Source organism: Uranotaenia lowii, chromosome 2, assembly GCF_029784155.1.
Source record: "Uranotaenia lowii strain MFRU-FL chromosome 2, ASM2978415v1, whole genome shotgun sequence".
In the NCBI taxonomy this organism is placed as follows: domain Eukaryota; kingdom Metazoa; phylum Arthropoda; class Insecta; order Diptera; family Culicidae; genus Uranotaenia; species Uranotaenia lowii.
The window spans coordinates 410442089-410460129 of record NC_073692.1 but is presented as its reverse complement, the minus strand read 5'-3'; the positions used below and the strand labels follow the sequence as shown (position 1 = coordinate 410460129).

The 18041-nt window shown below is 36.4% G+C and overlaps 1 protein-coding gene and 1 long non-coding RNA gene across 4 annotated transcripts in view; one reads left to right on the top strand and one right to left on the bottom strand.

Annotated features, from left to right (window-relative positions):
• Window positions 1–18041, bottom strand: part of LOC129749740 (SH3 and multiple ankyrin repeat domains protein 2) — a 598094-nt gene that overhangs the window by 197992 nt on the left and 382061 nt on the right. For all 3 annotated transcript variants that reach the window (XM_055744799.1, XM_055744801.1, XM_055744800.1), the window contains one exon: window positions 15859–16190. In XM_055744799.1, coding sequence (XP_055600774.1) covers window positions 15859–16190 — 332 coding nt within the window. The remainder of the gene's footprint in view (window positions 1–15858; window positions 16191–18041) is intronic.
• Window positions 722–1312, top strand: LOC129749745 (uncharacterized). The gene is made up of 3 exons (XR_008738154.1): window positions 722–855; window positions 913–1084; window positions 1155–1312. It is a non-coding gene; the product is annotated as an uncharacterized LOC129749745 (long non-coding RNA).

Sequence of the window (18041 nt, the reverse complement as noted above, 5' to 3'; positions counted from 1 at the left end):
AATTCATAAAGTTAACCATCAGAACACTCTTCATGTTGGTCCTCCCTATCCAACGCAAATTCATAAAGTGAACCTTCAGAACACTGTTCATGTTGGTCATCTCGATCCAACCTGTTCGATAACAACAGTAATCACTACACTTTGATCACTGCATAGCTAGCGGACTGTAAAACTAGCATATAAATATTGATAAAGTGGGAACTACACCACTGCACACAATTTTCCCACCTTGGGGGAACAACTTTGTTTCTCCCGATACTGGAGTTTCGGATCGATTATAGAACGCGACGTTTACTGGTTGGTAGTTGCAAAATTATGATTTTTATTGCCGTTTGTTTTTCCTTCCAGTTTCGGCGCTCTGGATCTCTCTTATTGCTCAATAACGGTGTAGCAGTGAGACGTGAGAAATTGAGTAGTTAGACCGTTAGCACGTCTCACTGCTGGGGGTTCCACAAATCACGGAATGAATTCTCATTTCATAACATTCCGGCCCCCTTGAAACCACCGGATTTCAACACTAAACTTACAAATTATTTTACATTTTCTTTCCATGATACATTTCAATTGGTATTCTACGTGATATAATACTAGACACTTAATTTGTGTCACGAATTTTACCATCATGTAAGGGTGATGAGCCCATTTTTTCCCATCCCCCGTACGCCCATGGTGAACATTCTCTCGCACTGATTTGTCGTTTGTTTTGGTTCACACATTCTGTTTGCACTTATTCGCTACAAAGTTTTCTGCGGATAGCAGTGCAACACAGCTCACATTCCGATAAAACCAGGATTTTACGATGCCAGATTTCGAAGCTTTGGTTGTGGTCTCGAGGAATCCGTTGCTGATGTCCAGGTAAGTTTTGTGCCAAATTACATGCTCCAATAGTGACCATGTCACATCAATTTCCAGCAATCGGAACAAAACGTTTGTGGTGTGCGATACAATTCAAACCGTCGGGACGAAAACTGTGACGATCAGTTCATATCCCACATTCGAAGTCGGCCCTTGTTGGCTGATGATTGTATCCGGGAAGCCATCCTACGCCGGCTAACGCTATGTGGCTACCAATTCCCAATATCAGGTGAGTGAATTACCTTCATTTGGATCCAGAGATGACCACATTACATCCCATTTTCATGGTCGATTTCCAGACGTTCTACAGCAACATCTGGCCTACCGTCGCATGGTGCCACTTTGGTAAAGTGGCTTCGGTTAACCTTAGCTGATCAGGCCAAGTTTGACGATTCTGCCGCAAGCCTCTGGTGGACAGTGGGATCCGAGTTAAGGTACTCACGAACGATGGATGAAAATAAAGGTACACGAAATTAGCCAAATTAGTACACCATACAAATATCACATCCATAAATGGATTCTTCAATCGTTTCCTTCATGCATAAGATTCGATCTAGAAGATCATGTTAAACCATACTGACATAGACAACCAGACGTGTGATTTTGTTGCAATGTATCCTAACCAGAAATTATTCAAACAATTCATTGCATCCATCTGAAACCAAACGACAAATAATTGCCGATAATTTCATACTTCTCTGACTCATACAATCTGACACAAATCTGACATCCGATTAATATCGCTTTTAGTCGTTTCATTTTGAAACCCATACTTTTTTTCTGTAACAACTCTATGGACTATTTGGTTGTTTCAAATAAGAAGCAAACATCGAATCAAAATGCCACTTTTTTTGAGTACGATAACTACTCTCATCTAGCCAATTTCAAATTAAACACTTTTCCGGGTTTTCCAAAGAGTGTTGATTAACGATGAAAGAAACTAAGGTGAAATGGATAAAAAATGCTTCGATGGTGCTGCTCCTTCTGACGGCAAGTGTGATCTGTCAATCGATCTTGGGTATTTTTTTGTAGCACGGAACATACTCGTGAGTCATCTTTCTCCATACACCATTGATGATGACCACCCACCTCATTTAGCGAACTTCAAGCAGTGTCGATGAATGACGATCATCAAGAACCAGTAGATGTTTTCAATTTCCGGTAATGGTGCGTTCGAAAACCGACCCCCTACGCACACCATACTAATTTGAAATAAAGGAGTTAAGCTTAGCGGTTCTCGAACAACATTCCACGTCAATTCTTCTCACGCTCACGCTGAGCGTTAAATCTGAAGCGAAGATTCAATGCGATATTACCGACTAAACTCGTAAGCGATGACTTCAGACCATTATTTTTATTCGGGGTTCACATTTTGCTCTTAGTTCATAGTCATTGAACGTTTTTCGATAAACGACGGGGCAAATTTCTCTTGGCCTTCTGTAGTTAGATGAGGCCAATATTGCTGAGCAGATGTCTGCCGCGTAAAAATTTGCAAATGAGCCAGTGTTGACTCGGCTGTTACCAACAACAAATATCTGAACATCTGACAAATCGCATTCAAAACCTGACACAAAATCTTTAACATTTTCAGAAAATCTTTCCAACACTGCTCGTAAGTTTGAGGTAAACTGCCGTAACAAGAAGCTTGTCTTCTTTGACACTGTGTGCCCCAATTTAACAGTCGTCTACGAAAAAAACTGTTTCCATCAGTTCTCAACCAATCGAATTACTTGCGTATCCGTCTTTAGTCAGCTGTTTCAGACACTTCTCTGCCAATACGGAAAACACCCAGCTCCGTATGTAACCGTCGTTAATTCGTAGGTCTTTACTGATTCATCTAATGCATCTCGTCACCAAATCCGTGGAAGTTGTTGATCCGGTTGCTGAACTTGTACCATCCTGTACACCTTCTCGACGTCGGCACTGATGGCATATCGGTGCAAACGGAAGCGCATGATGATCGACAACAAATCGTTCTGCACAGTAGGCCCCACCATCAAAACATCGTTTATCTAAACGACCGTTGAGGTGCGACACGACGCATCATACACTACTTGTAGCGTTGTAGATTTACTTTCCGGTTTCAACACTTCTTGATGAGGAAGATAATAACCAGGTTCGAATTTCTGACACATACTGATCGTTTTCTGACTTTTCCTTCTTATAAAGGGCCCATTCTGACAAATATCAACTGACACATCTTAAGCTTATTTCGTATGTCCCATCGACACATTCTCATCGACAAATTTTCAACACAAGGTCTTAAATTCTGCCCTTTGCAGATTGCCTTTCTTCCAAACTGAGGAACTGACTTATCGCTTTTCCTGCAGATTTACCCAATCGGTGCAGCGTTTTTTCGGCAAGGTGACGACGAATTTACCTTCCGAATTTCTCACTGTGATTCCTTCGAATATCTTTTCTACACAGTTCTAACTCCCAAAACTTGTCCAACGTCTTCCAAATTCGCAGTAGCAATAACAAACCTTCTAACCTTTTTGTCTACGCAACAGTTTCAACGGAACTATCCGGAACTCTCCCGGAAACAACCCATCCAAACTCAGTTTCTTGCAGGGTTGGACCATCGTCCAAAAATTTACATTTGCCTGAACGCAACAAATTGCAGAAGTATTCTGCCCCAATAATCATATCTATCGGACCCGGGTTCCAAAATTCAGGGTCCGCCAATACCAAATCATGAGGAATCTTGATCCCATTAAGCGATACTTTGGTGGTGGGCAGATTACTCGTGATCTTAGGCAACACATGGAAACTTATATCTTCCGAAAACGAAGAAATTTCTGACACACGAGGCCGAACTCTCGCCTCAACTGACTCAATCGATTTAGCTGATTCATTTCCAATGCCTTGGACTCTCAAAACATTCCGACTTCTTCGTAGATTCAATCTTTTCGCAAAGCTTTTCGTAACATAGCAATATTCAGAACACGAATCCAACAGTGTTCTCGCAAACGAATGATTACCAAAACGATCTTCAACACGCACTACAGCGGTTGACATCAAAACTCGAGGCGAACGAAATTTAGCGCTTTTCGGCCTTGGTGCCGCATTAAAAGTAAAAGAATTGTCTGTGGTGTGTTGTGGTAGAGTGTGGCGAATGCGTGTTTGTATTATGGGGTAGGAATTAGTGGAATTCTCTTGTGCTTGAGGATTTGTGTACGAAGCCTGACTTTGTTGATCCTGTCTAATCAACTCTTGTTCTTGACCTTCACCAGAAGGTCCTGGGCGATTAATATTCCGATACGATTGACTGTTGACTGTCGACTGATTTTGTGAAACGGAGCTCTGACTTGAAAAACTGTTATGCAACATCGAATGGTGTTTTCTGTTGCACTCACGACATGGACCTCTGCTACAACGATCGATAAAATGACCAGAACCCAAACAATTGATACAGAGCCGCTTCATCTTGACTACTCCGAAGCGCTGGGGCACCGACATCGCTCTGAACTTGCTGCACGTGGATGCTGGATGGTACGAATTACCACAGAACACACAGTTGTTCTGGATTCTCGATGTGGTGTGAACTGTTGTACGATAGCGACGACTTTCGATGTCTTCAGTTCTATTCGGCGTTATCGATTGGAGAACCAACGCTTGATCTCTCAGGAAGTCCATAACTTTCTGGTATGTCGGCACGTCCTTAGAGTTGTGATGGCTCTCCCACTGACGAAGGGTAACCGAATCTAGGCGAGCGCAAACCATGTATGCCAGCATTGTCGACCACTTCTCTGTGTCCTCGCCTATCTTGCCCAGCATCTGTATGTTGCGATCAAAATCACTGACAAGGCGGTTCAGAGCTTCACCGCTTTCCTTCTTCAGAGGCTCGATACCAAACAGTGCGTCCAAATACGCCTTCACGATCAACTTTTTGTTCTCGTATCTCTTTTCCAACATGTCGCAGGCTACCTGGTAGTTATCAGCAGACAGTTCAATGGAGCTGATCTCCTGGAGCGCTTCTCCGTTTATCGCTGACCGCAGATATGTAAACTTATCGATATCGGAGAGCTGATGGTTGTTGTGGATCAAGCTGTCAAACATATCCCGGAACGGAATCCAATCTCGAAGTTTTCCGTCGAAAACTGGCAGTTTGATGTCCGGAAGCTTGACACGGGATATAGTATCAGCTCGTTCTGCAGACCCAGACGCACTTAAGACCTCAACCTTCCTCGGACGTAACGCAAGGAGTGCAGCTTTCACGGTGCAATACTGCTCTTCAAACTGCAGCGTTTCTTCATCGAACTTTGCTTCACGTTCCTCAATCTGCCTCTGCAGCCTGCGTTTTCTTGCTGCCTCTGATTCCTTGGCATCCTCTTTTTCTCCTTCACTGTCTGCAGCGTCCAATAATACTTCTATTTTCTGCCTTACCAGGTAGAACTTCTTTATAACTGACTCAAGCAGACTCAATCTGACTTCGATCTGGGACTCTTGCAGCTCTGGTTTGAAATCCCGTACAAAGTTGGCAACACCTTTAATGGAGGCCCTCAACTGGCGCTCCTGCTTCTTCAAAATACTGAGATCCTCCATTTTGATGAAACTTATCACCCAATTAAAAAATTCACAGCGCACTTTGCAAGTGATATCACCAAATTCTCACACAATCGCAGAGCAAGTCGAATTGTCTGTGATACCACTTTTCTTAAGTCTTCTTCCAATAATTCCGATCCAACACAAAATTGACTGAATCACCAATTTGATTCACTTAGATTCCAACACAATCTGACTTATTTGATTCACTTGAATCCAAACACAATCTGACAAATTTCAGCTTATCGAAAACTGACTCAAACCCAAAATGGATTTACTCAAAATCCAACCAATATTCAGACTAAACTGACTCAAAATCGCTCGACGTTTCACAAAACCGACCTTGACTGGGAATCGCGACTTGACAGCCAAAGCGGAATCAACAATTCGAAGACAAGATTATCGAAACCTCAGGGAATTGCACAATTGAAAATTTCAACTACCCAAAAAATATTATTTAATTCAAAGTTTTATTTTTAGCCACAATCTCGAAACCAAAAATCACACACCAACAACCACAGACATGCGCTACTTATCCTTTTTTTTTCAATATCCAGCCAAATCCGTCCAAAATCCGACCAACGTTCTAAAATTTTCCAACTCCGAATCCAAAAGCGCCAACTTCGATTGGGATCCACTGCCTTCTTCCTCGCTAGGTCCAAACTCTAGCGGCTTGATGCTGGTTGCTGGAATCCGCGATGGCGAACGATGGAAGCCGTTTTGTTTCCTTTGCGCGTCCAAAATGACGACAACCAATCACAATTGGAGCGTCCCAGCAGCACAAAATGTCCACCACACAATAGGCAACACAATACCAGCACTTGAATCGTCCAAAATGCCCAACAATTTCACTGGATTATCCGGTTCGAAGGACCAAAATGTTCGATAACAACAGTAATCACTACACTTTGATCACTGCATAGCTAGCGGACTGTAAAACTAGCATATAAATATTGATAAAGTGGGAACTACACCACTGCACACAATTTTCCCACCTTGGGGGAACAACTTTGTTTCTCCCGATACTGGAGTTTCGGATCGATTATAGAACGCGACGTTTACTGGTTGGTAGTTGCAAAATTATGATTTTTATTGCCGTTTGTTTTTCCTTCCAGTTTCGGCGCTCTGGATCTCTCTTATTGCTCAATAACGGTGTAGCAGTGAGACGTGAGAAATTGAGTAGTTAGACCGTTAGCACGTCTCACTGCTGGGGGTTCCACAAATCACGGAATGAATTCTCATTTCATAACACAACCCAAATTCATAAAGTGAACACTTTTCATGTTGGCCCTCCCGATCTAACGTGCATTCTTAAAGTTAACCTTCAGAACACTCTTCATGTTGGTCCTCCCGATCCAACGTAAATTCATAAAGTGAACCTTCAGATCATTCTTCATGTTGGTCCTCTCGATCCAACGTAAATTCATACAGTTAACCATCAGAACACTCTTGATGATGGTCCTCCCGATCCATCGCAAGTTTATAAAGTGAACCTTCAGAACACTGTTCATGTTGGTCATCTCGTTCCAACGCAAATTCATAAAGTGAACACTTTTTATGTCGGTCCTCCCGATCTAACGTGCATTCTTAAAGTTAACCTTCAGAACACTCTTCATGTTGGTCCTCCCGATCCAACGTAAGTTCATAAAGTGAACCTTCAGATCACTCTTCATGTTGGTCCTCCCGATTCAACGTTTATTCAAAAAGGGAACCTTCAGAACACTGTTCATGTTCGTCCTCCCGATTCAACGTAAATTCGTAAAGTGAACCCTCAGAAGACTCTTTTTGTTGGTCCTCCCAATCCAGCGTTGATTCAAAAAGTGAACCCCTTCTGTACACTGTTCATGTTGGTCTTCCCGATCCAACGTAAATTCTTAAAATGAACCTTCAGAACACTCTTCATGTTGGTCCGCTCGATCCAACGCAAATTCCTAAAGTGAATCATAAGAATACTGTTCATGTTGGTTCTTCCAATTCAACGCAAAATCATAAAGTGAACCTTCAGAACACTCTTCATGTTGGTTCTCCCAATCCAAAAGAAATTCACGGAGTAAACCTTCAGAACACCCTTCATGTTGGTCCTTCCGATCCAACGCAAATTCATAAAGTTAAGCTTTAGAACACTCTCCATGATGGTCCTCCCAATCCAACGCAAATTTATAAAGTGAACCTTCAGAATTTTCTTCATGTTTGTCCTGCCGACCCAACGAAAATTAAGAAAGTGAACCTTCAGAACACTCTTCATGTTGGTCCTTCCGATCTAACGAAAAATCCTTAAATTGAACCTTCAGAACACTCTTAGTGTTGGTCCTCCCGATCCAACGCAAGTTCATAAAATAAACCTTCAAAACACTTTTCATGTTGGTCCTCCCGATTCAACGCAAATTCATATGGGCAACCTTCAAAACACTCTTCATGTTGGTCCTCTCGATCCAACGCAAATTTATAAAGTGAACCTTCAAAATACTCTTAATGTTGGTCCTCCCGATCCAGCGTACATTCATAAACCTTCAGAACACCATCCATGTTGGTTCTCCCGATCCAACGTAAATTCATAAAGTGAACCTTCAAAACGTTCTCCAAGTTGGTCCTACTCATACAACGCAAATTCATAAAGTGAACCTTCAAACACTCTTCATGATGGTCCTCTCGATCCAAGGCAAATTCATAAAATTAACCATCAGAATATTCATGAAGCTAGTCCTCTCAAATCAACGCAAATTCATAAAGTGAACCTTCAGAACACTCTTCATGTTGGTCCTCCCGATCCAACGCAAATTCATGAAATAAACCTTCAAAACACTCTACTTGTTGGTCCTTCCGATCGAACGCAAATTTATGAAGTGAACCTTCAGAACACTCTTCGTGTTGGTCCTCTCGATCCAATGCAAATTTATATAGTGACCCTTTGAACTTCAGTCGGAACTCCCATCGCGACAGGAAACTGATTCTGAATTATCACAAAAAAAACTCAAAGGTGTAAAGTGGACAAAAACAATCAGCGTAAAAAAAACGTTCTAACTGGTAGATGATTACATTTTTCCAATAAATTACTTTTTTTGGCATAGATTTGCTTGAAGGTTGGAACTTGTTCAGATCACCAAATCCCAGCATGTCGTCAAACATAATAAGTTAAGAAAAATTTTAGGCGTAGGTGGTCCCTGCCAAAGGAGCGGATTAAGGTTGACATTAGCGCACAGCTTCTAAAACAATAAACCACCAATGACTACTCAGGGAGATGCCTACACATAAATTCTCTAGAACAAACTCCCAAGCAGGCAGCAGCAGCTTGTCGATGGAGCTTGTCATGTTTTCGAGAATTCATATGCGTTCCACTCCGTCACAACAACTACGAAACTACTTCTTGGCTGGGCTGGCAGTGGGAGATCGCTGTTTGCTATTTAATCCCAAGACTGTCTTTGGCCAAACGACAATCGCGACACACGTTTCGTATGCTCGTTAGCTTGTAGACATATATTTTGTTTTTGGAATAATTAATTAATCGATAATTTATTGGCAAACTGCTTACAAGACAACGATGACAATAACATTAGTTTCCTCTCTCTCTGTCCCGAATCGAATGCGAAGATCTTGTTGTTCCATCTACTAGTAGGCTGGTATGTGTCTTGTGTCAATCGTAGCAGGCGCGCTGGCTGTGTTCAAATTCAAAACAGAACAACTGGGTTCTGTACTGAATTATACAGCCAGCAATCGATGAATGAATGAATGAAACTTCCTACACAGTAGGTGTACCTGTCTCTGAACTCAAGCGGTTGATGTTGGTAGCCCAAAGTTATTAACGATGAAACACATATCGTGGCCTACTATACCGGTTCAAATCGTAATTTGCATATAGAGCGAACAAAAATGGCATATCAAATGACGACAACGGAGAAAAAAGATTTAGAAGCGCGCTTGCTTCGGTAAATTAGATAAAACTCCACAAGTTTAATCGTAAAAAATGTCAATAAATTTATGTAATTTATTGTGAGCATCAGACAAATCTCCAAACGGTTGCCGGCGTTCGTCCTTCCCATTTGTATACATCAACAAATCATCAGTTACCGAAAACCGGAACGATAAAACAAAAACAAACAAAGTCAAACTTCCAATTCATTTCGACGGCCCGCAATCAAAAATAACAATAAAACAACTTGACGGCGGTATGACCCTGACGAGCTTGTTTATCCACAGCTGGTTGTCGTCAGCACGCGAATAAACCGTAATGACACGCGAAAAATGTCGCTTCGGTCCAAAACGCGAACACGCACTTTACTTTGGTTACGACGATTGTCATCTATCCACGAGTTTGCCAGTTTGCTACATGGCGAAATCCTCACCACTTAAACAATTTAATGCTAGCCATTAAACACTGTAATGGGCTGACGGCACGATGCCCAAGCACTTAGCAAGTCTATTTTGAATGAATTTTATGCACTTTCAATCGTCTTGAAGGCGTGAGGTGGTGCATTTACCCTAGGCTTCGACCATGGCGACCCAGACCTGATGTCGACACTTGTGCGACCCAGAGGGAAAGTGCCATTTTTCTTGCCGGATTTTTTTTGCTTGGTCCAGCAGCATAAACATAAACAACTTGATTTGTGAACGCGGACGTAACGAATTTGTTGGTTTGTTTTTACAATAGTATAATGCTAACGTAATTGAGACATTGCTGGTATTGCCTTCTTTGTATTTTTTTTTTAAATTTACTGAACACGGATGTTACCTACACATACGCAAAATTGACTCTAGACTCTGAACTCTGTGTTCTGGATTCTGAACTCTGAGTTCTAAACTCTGAGTTCTGATCTCAGAACTTCGGACTCCAGACTAGGCGACTTTGACTTTTAACTCTTAACTCAAAAATCTGATCCCTTTACACTTGACTCTGGACTCTAGATTCTGGACTCTGGACTGAGGATTTTGATTCTAAACTCTGGGCTCAGGAAACTGATCTCTTGATTCTGGGCTCTAGCTGAGTTCTAGACTCAGAGCTCTAAACTCGGAACAAATGACTTCAACTTTTAACTCTTAACTCGTGACTCATGACTCTAGACTCTGGACTCTGGACTCTGAAATCTGATCTTCTGCTTCTTGACTCTAGGCTATGGGCTCTGAGCTCTGGACTCTGATCTCCGGACTCTGACTGGACTCCGGACTCTAAACTCTGAGCTCAGGAATCTGATCTTTTGCTTCTTGACTCTGTGTTCTGGCCACTAAGTTCTGGTCTCAGAGCTCTAGTCTGAAAACTGAACGACATCAACTTCTGGCTCTTAACTCATGACTCTGGACACCAGATTCTGTTCCTTGGATCCTGACTCTGGACTCTGAACTCTGGACTCATGAATCTGATCTCTTGTTTCTTGACTTAAGTCTACGGTCTCTGGACTCTGAGTTATGGACTCTGAGCTCTAGACTCGAAACTAGACGACTTCAACTTTTGACTCTTAACTCATGGCTCACTCTGGACTCTGCATTCGGATCTCCGGACTCTGGTTGGACTTCAGACACTGAACTCTAGACTCAGGAATCTGATCTCTTGCTTCTTGACTATAGACTCTAGGCTCTTGACTATAGGCTCTGGACTCTGAGTTCTTTATTCAGAGCTCTGGACTCAAAACCAGACGACTTCAAATTTAGACTCTTAACTCATGGATGATTATTCTAGACCATGGACTCTGGATTCAGAACTCCGGATTCTGGCTGGACTCTGGACTCTGAACTCAGGGATCTTTATTTTCTTGACTTTAGATTCTTGCTCTGGACTCAGGACTCTGGACTCTGAGTTCCAAACTAGAAAATAGACGAGTGCAAGTTTTGACTCTCGATTCTAGACTTTAGTATCTGGACTCTTGAATCTAGACTCTGGACTTTAGACTCTGGACTCTAGACTTTGAAATTTGGTCTTTGGACTTAAGAATCTTATCTCTAGATTCGTGAATATAAACTAAGCATACCATTTTTGTATTTTTTTAATTTTTTGAAATCTTTATAATTTATCAGTTTTGTCATTTTGTCCTTTTTTATTTATCACTTTTGTCATTTTTGTTATTTCTGTCATTTTATTAATTTTTATCATTGTTGTCAATTTTTGTCTTTCGTCATTTATGTCATTTATGTCATTTATGCAATTTTTGTCATATTTTTTAATTTTTGTCATTTTTGTAGTTTTTCGAAATTTTAAATTATTGAAATTTTTTGTAATTTTAATAATTTGTCATTTTAGTCGTTTTTATCATTTTTTTCATTTTTGTCAATTTTGTCATTTTGGTCCTTTTTGTATTTTTTGTCATTTTTGTCTTCTTTCTCATTTTTTTATTTTTTTTGTCTTTTTTGTACTTTTTTTCTTTTTTGCTTTTTTGTACTTTGTTTTCATTTTTGCTTTTTTGTCTTTTTTGTCTTTTTTGTCTTTTTTGTCATTTTTGTCATTTTTGTCATTTTTGTCATTTTTGTCATTTTTGTCATTTTTGTCATTTTTGTCATTTTTGTCATTTTTGTCATTTTTGTCATTTTTGTCATTTTTGTCATTTTTGTCATTTTTGTCATTTTTGTCATTTTTGTCATTTTTGTCATTTTTGTCATTTTTGTCATTTTTGTCATTTTTGTCATTTTTGTCATTTTTGTCATTTTTGTCATTTTTGTCATTTTTGTCATTTTTGTCATTTTTGTCATTTTTGTCATTTTTGTCATTTTTGTCATTTTTGTCATTTTTGTCATTTTTGTCATTTTTGTCATTTTTGTCATTTTTGTCATTTTTGTCATTTTTGTCATTTTTGTCATTTTTGTCATTTTTGTCATTTTTGTCATTTTTGTCATTTTTGTCATTTTTGTCATTTTTGTCATTTTTGTCATTTTTGTCATTTTTGTCATTTTTGTCATTTTTGTCATTTTTGTCATTTTTGTCATTTTTGTCATTTTTGTCATTTTTGTCATTTTTGTCATTTTTGTCATTTTTGTCATTTTTGTCATTTTTGTCATTTTTGTCATTTTTGTCATTTTTGTCATTTTTGTCATTTTTGTCATTTTTGTCATTTTTGTCATTTTTGTCATTTTTGTCATATTTGTCATATTTGTCATTTTTGTCATTTTTGTCATTTTTGTCATTTTTGTCATTTTTGTCATTTTTGTCATTTTTGTCATTTTTGTCATTTTTGTCATTTTTGTCATTTTTGTCATTTTTGTCATTTTTGTCATTTTTGTCATTTTTGTCATTTTTGTCATTTTTGTCATTTTTGTCATTTTTGTCATTTTTGTCATTTTTGTCATTTTTGTCATTTTTGTCATTTTTGTCATTTTTGTCATTTTTGTCATTTTTGTCATTTTTGTCATTTTTGTCATTTTTGTCATTTTTGTCATTTTTGTCATTCTTGTCATTTTTGTCATTTTTGTCATTTTTGTCATTTTTGTCATTTTTGTCATTTTTGTCATTTTTGTCATTTTTGTCATTTTTGTCATTTTTGTCATTTTTGTCATTGTTGTCATTTTTGTCATTTTTGTCATTTTTGTCATTTTTGTCATTTTTGTCATTTTTGTCATTTTTGTCATTTTTGTCATTTTTGTCATTTTTGTCATTTTTGTCATTTTTGTCATTTTTGTCATTTTTGTCATTTTTGTCATTTTTGTCATTTTTGTCATTTTTGTCATTTTTGTCATTTTTGTCATTTTTGTCATTTTTGTCATTCTTGTCATTTTTGTCATTTTTGTCATTTTTGTCATTTTTGTCATTTTTGTCATTTTTGTCATTTTTGTCATTTTTGTCATTTTTGTCATTTTTGTCATTTTTGTCATTTTTGTCATTTTTGTCATTTTTGTCATTGTTGTCATTTTTGTCATTTTTGTCATTTTTGTCATTTTTGTCATTTTTGTCATTTTTGTAATTTTTGTAATTTTTGTCATTTTTGTCATTTTTGTCATTTTTATCATTTTTGTTATTTTTGTCAAGTTTGTCATTTTTGTCGTTTTTGTAATTTTTGCCATTTTTGTAATTTTTGCCATTTTTGTCATTTTTGTCATTTTTGTCATTTTTGTCATTTTTGTCATTTTTGTCATTTTTGTCATTTTTGTCATTTTTGTCATTTTTGTCATTTTTGTCATTTTTGTCATTTTTGTCATTTTTGATATTTTTGTCACTTTTGTCATTTTTGTCATTTTTGTCATTTTTGTCATTTGTGTCATTTTTGTCATTTTTGTCATTTTTGTCATTTTTGTCATTTTTGTCATTTTTGTCATTTTTGTCATTTTTTTTTCATTTTTGTCATTTTTGTCATTTTTGTCATTTTTGTTATTTTTGTCAAGTTTGTCATTTTTGTCATTTATGCCATTTTTGTCATTTTTGTCATTTTTGTCATTTTTGTCATTTTTGTCATTTTTGTCATTTTTGATATTTTTGTCATTTTTGTCATTTTTGTCACTTTTGTCATTTTTGTCATTTTTGTCATTTTTGTCATTTTTGTCATTTTTGTCATTTTTGTCATTTTTGTTATTTTTGTCATTTTTGTCATTTTTGTCATTTTTGTCATTTTTGTCATTTTTGTCATTTTTGTCATTTTTGTCATTTTTGTCATTTTTGTCATTTTTGTCATTTTTGTCATTTTTGTCATTTTTGTCATTTTTGTCATTTTTGTCATTTTTGTCATTTTTGTCATTTTTGTCATTTTTGTCATTTTTGTCATTTTTGTCATTTTTGTCATTTTTGTCATTTTTGTCATTTTTGTCATTTTTGTCATTTTTGTCATTTTTGTCATTTTTGTCATTTTTGTCATTTTTGTCATTTATGTCATTTATGTCATTTTTGTCATTTTTGTCATTTTTGTCATTTTTGTCATTTTTGTCATTTTTGTCATTTTTGTCATTTTTGTCATTTTTGTCATTTTTGTCATTTTTGTCATTTTTGTCATTTTTGTCATTTTTGTCATTTTTGTCATTGTTGTCATGTTTGTCATTTATGCCATTTTTGTCATTTTTGTCATTTTTGTCATTTTTGTCATTTTTGTCATTTTTGTCATTTTTGTCATTTTTGTCATTTTTGTCATTTTTGTCATTTTTGTCATTTTTGTCATTTTTGTCATTTTTGTCATTTTTGTCATTTTTGTCATTTTTGTCATTTTTGTCATTTTTGTCATTTTTGTCATTTTTGTCATTTTTGTCATTTTTGTCATTTTTGTCATTTTTGTCATTTTTGTCATTTTTGTCATTTTTGTCATTTTTGTCATTTTTGTCATTTTTGTCATTTTTGTCATTTTTGTCATTTTTGTCATTTTTGTCATTTTTGTCATTTTTGTCATTTTTGTCATTTTTGTCATTTTTGTCATTTTTGTCATTTTTGTCATTTTTGTCATTTTTGTCATTTTTGTCATTTTTGTCATTTTTGTCATTTTCGTCATTTTTGTCATTTTTGTCATTTTTGTCATTTTTGTCATTTATGAGATTTTCGCCATTTTTGTCAATTTTTGTAATTTTTGTTATTTTTTGTCATTTTTTTTTATTTTTAAAATGACAAAAATGACAAAATCAAACAAAGATGACAAAAATAACCAGAGTTACAAAATTTACCAAAATGACAAAAATTACCAAAATTACTAAAATGAAAATAATGACAAAAATTACAAAAAAAAACGACAAAAATGAGAAAAATTTGAAAAATGACAAAAATGAGAAAAATGACAAAAATGACAAAAACGACAAAAATGACAAAAATGACAAAAATGTCAAAAATGTCAAAAATGTCAAAAATGACCAAATGACAAAAATGACAAAAATGACAAAAATGATAAAAATGACGAAAATGACAAAAATGACAAAAATGACAAAAATGACAAAGATGGCAAAAATGACAAAAATGACAAAAACGACAAAATTGACCAAAATGACAAAAATGAAAAAAATGACAAAAATGACAAAAATGATAAAAATGCAAAAATAATGACAAATTCTTGACAAATTCTTTCATTTTCTTTAATTTTTTGTCATTTTTGTCATTTTGGTAATATTGGTAATTTTTGTCATTTGTGTCATTCTTTCATTTCTGTAATTTTTGCCATTTATGTAATTTTTGTCACTTTTGCCATTTTCGTTGTTCTGGTCATTTTTTTCATTTTCATGTCATTTTGTCATTTTTGTCATTTCTCGTTGTTTGAATTGTAATTTGTTTTGAAATTTTGATCATTTTTCTTGTTTTTGTCATGTTTTTCATTTTCATTTCATTTTTGGCATGATCATGTAACTTTTTTTAAAAATATTGTCATTTTTATCCATTTTTGTAATTTTTGACATTGTTGCCATGTTTATAGTTTTTATCCTAGAGCTCCAAACTTAAAAAATTTTGAAAAAAAAAAACATTTTTTAGTTATCATAGCCATAATTCATTGCAGTTTTGGCATAAAATTCGTCATAATTGGCATAAATAATTTGAAATTGCCAGAAAACTGATCAATCGCTTATTCTAATCGTTAAACTCACCTCACAGCCTCCAAACTGTCCCGCTCCACCGCTCGATGCAGCGCCGTGGTCCCATCCTTGGTCCGATAGTCTAGCAACGCGCCTCCATTGACCAGGGCAATCAGCAGCTTGTTCGGTTTCTTCGTTCCCGTTGCTATCGTCAGTGGAGTTTCTCCCGTCTCCGGACAGTGGAAGTTTGGGTCCAGCCCTTTGGCACACATCTTTGCGATCTTTTCCACCTGCCCTCCGTGGATGCACTCGAGAAAGCGCCTCAGATTGGCCCGGGTGTGAAGCGCCTTCAACTGTCGCTCGTCCAGATTCAGCATCTTGTACACGCGCCGTTTGTATTTGAGCTGGAAGAAGAGAAGGAAAAAAACCGAAATGTTTAAATTCATCACATTTTAACTGGTGATTTACTACAGATAAAAGTACCCACTTTAAAAAATCGAACCAATAGATAGAGAAAAACACGCTCATTGAATGAACCAGTTCCGCTTTAATCAGCATAATTAGTTGGAACTGGAAAATGGTAACGTGAAGTTCCAGTTTAGCCACAGCACAGAGAGAGCCATTCAGAAATTTTAGCATCAGCATTAGCAGGGCAGTGGTTTCAAGTGCAAGGCGAGCGCGTGTCGTCACATGAAGTCATTAAAATAGGATGTGTTTTTCAGCATTTCCCTCCACAGCAACTTACTTGGCACTAGCTGAACACTTTCAATTTAGCCGCACCGAATCGGAAGAAAACCGGATCGATGGATTGGAATCCACAACAACATCCCACCGGCCGAGGCAATAACTAAGTTGAGGAAAAAAAAACACAAGTAATTTGTGCCAAGCGAGAGTGAAATTGTAGCAAACGGAAACAAATAAAAGCGTAACCGTAATTAACCTAGTACCCAGTACTAGTTTGTTGTGGTACTTTTTTTCTCTCTATTCCATCTCTAGACGATATGCGGTCTAGATTAGCCGGAATCGATTTACGCTGGATGAACTATTTTTCGTTCAACTTGCACTTTGACATGGAATCAATGTGTCAAACAAAAATGAAAGGATTGTGAATAAACAACAGCAGTTTTCCTAATCTTGCAAAGACACAAACTTTCTAGATCAGGAAAATACTAAAATTTTCATCAACAGCAAGTTTTCAATAATTTTTTAGAGAGGACACAGTCTTTGAACAGTTGAGCACATCAGCAGCGCACCAATCATAGTTAAAGCCTCAATACATTTTTGTTGTTTAATTTTATGTAAATACCTTAAAAAAATTGAATTCGGACCCTAAATTCAAAACTTATTATCACTCAGTTTGAGTTGCATTACTTAGTTTGAATGCGAGAAAGAAAAATTTAAAAAATGAAAAATTTCCTCAGATACTGCTCAGTCTAGATTAATCGTCAGAATTAGAAAATGGGGAGAAGTGATTTAGATTTCTGATTAGAACTTTAAAACTTACATTATTTATGGTGATAGGTTTTTTTTTAATTGGATTCAAAACGGTCGAGTATTCAAAACTTTACGTTTCGATGTAGACTCTCAACCGATCATCGGATTAATTTGAATTCAGAAATGGTTGGTTGGTTGGAATTATTTAAATCAAATCTTTATTGGAACCAAAAAATCAGAAGCGAAGTCCAACATCCTACATAGAGTAGGTTTTTTTTTATAATTATAAAAAAGGTAATATTCTATTATTTGAAAATATTCAGACAAAAAACTATTAAAGAGTCTAAGTATGAACAATTTAATTTTATGTTCATTTATAAATTAAAACTTTGGTCAACTGAAAATAGTCATGTAAATTTTAGAAATGGAATGCAGCATTTAAACTTAGATAAAAATATCTAGCTTCTTAGAACCAACAATTTTTAAGAACAATTTACAATTTTAATTTAAAAGAAAATATTTTAAATACAAAAATGTTAAACATGTTAAATAGATAAGAACTTTTTTAACCGAATCAGTTATGAGAAAAAAAATCCGTTAAAAAACAAATTTCAATCCAAAAATGAATTAGAAATTCCTGTTCATAATTGATCCAGGAATCACATACGTACAGAGGAATAGAAAAAAAAACCTAAATTTGATAAGTAAACCCATAGTTAGGTAAACCTATTCTTGTGGAAAACTCTTCTCGGATGGAAATACTAAAGTCTACATGAATATCTATCCGTTGGAAATCGAAATTAGAATAAAGAGGCTTAGTG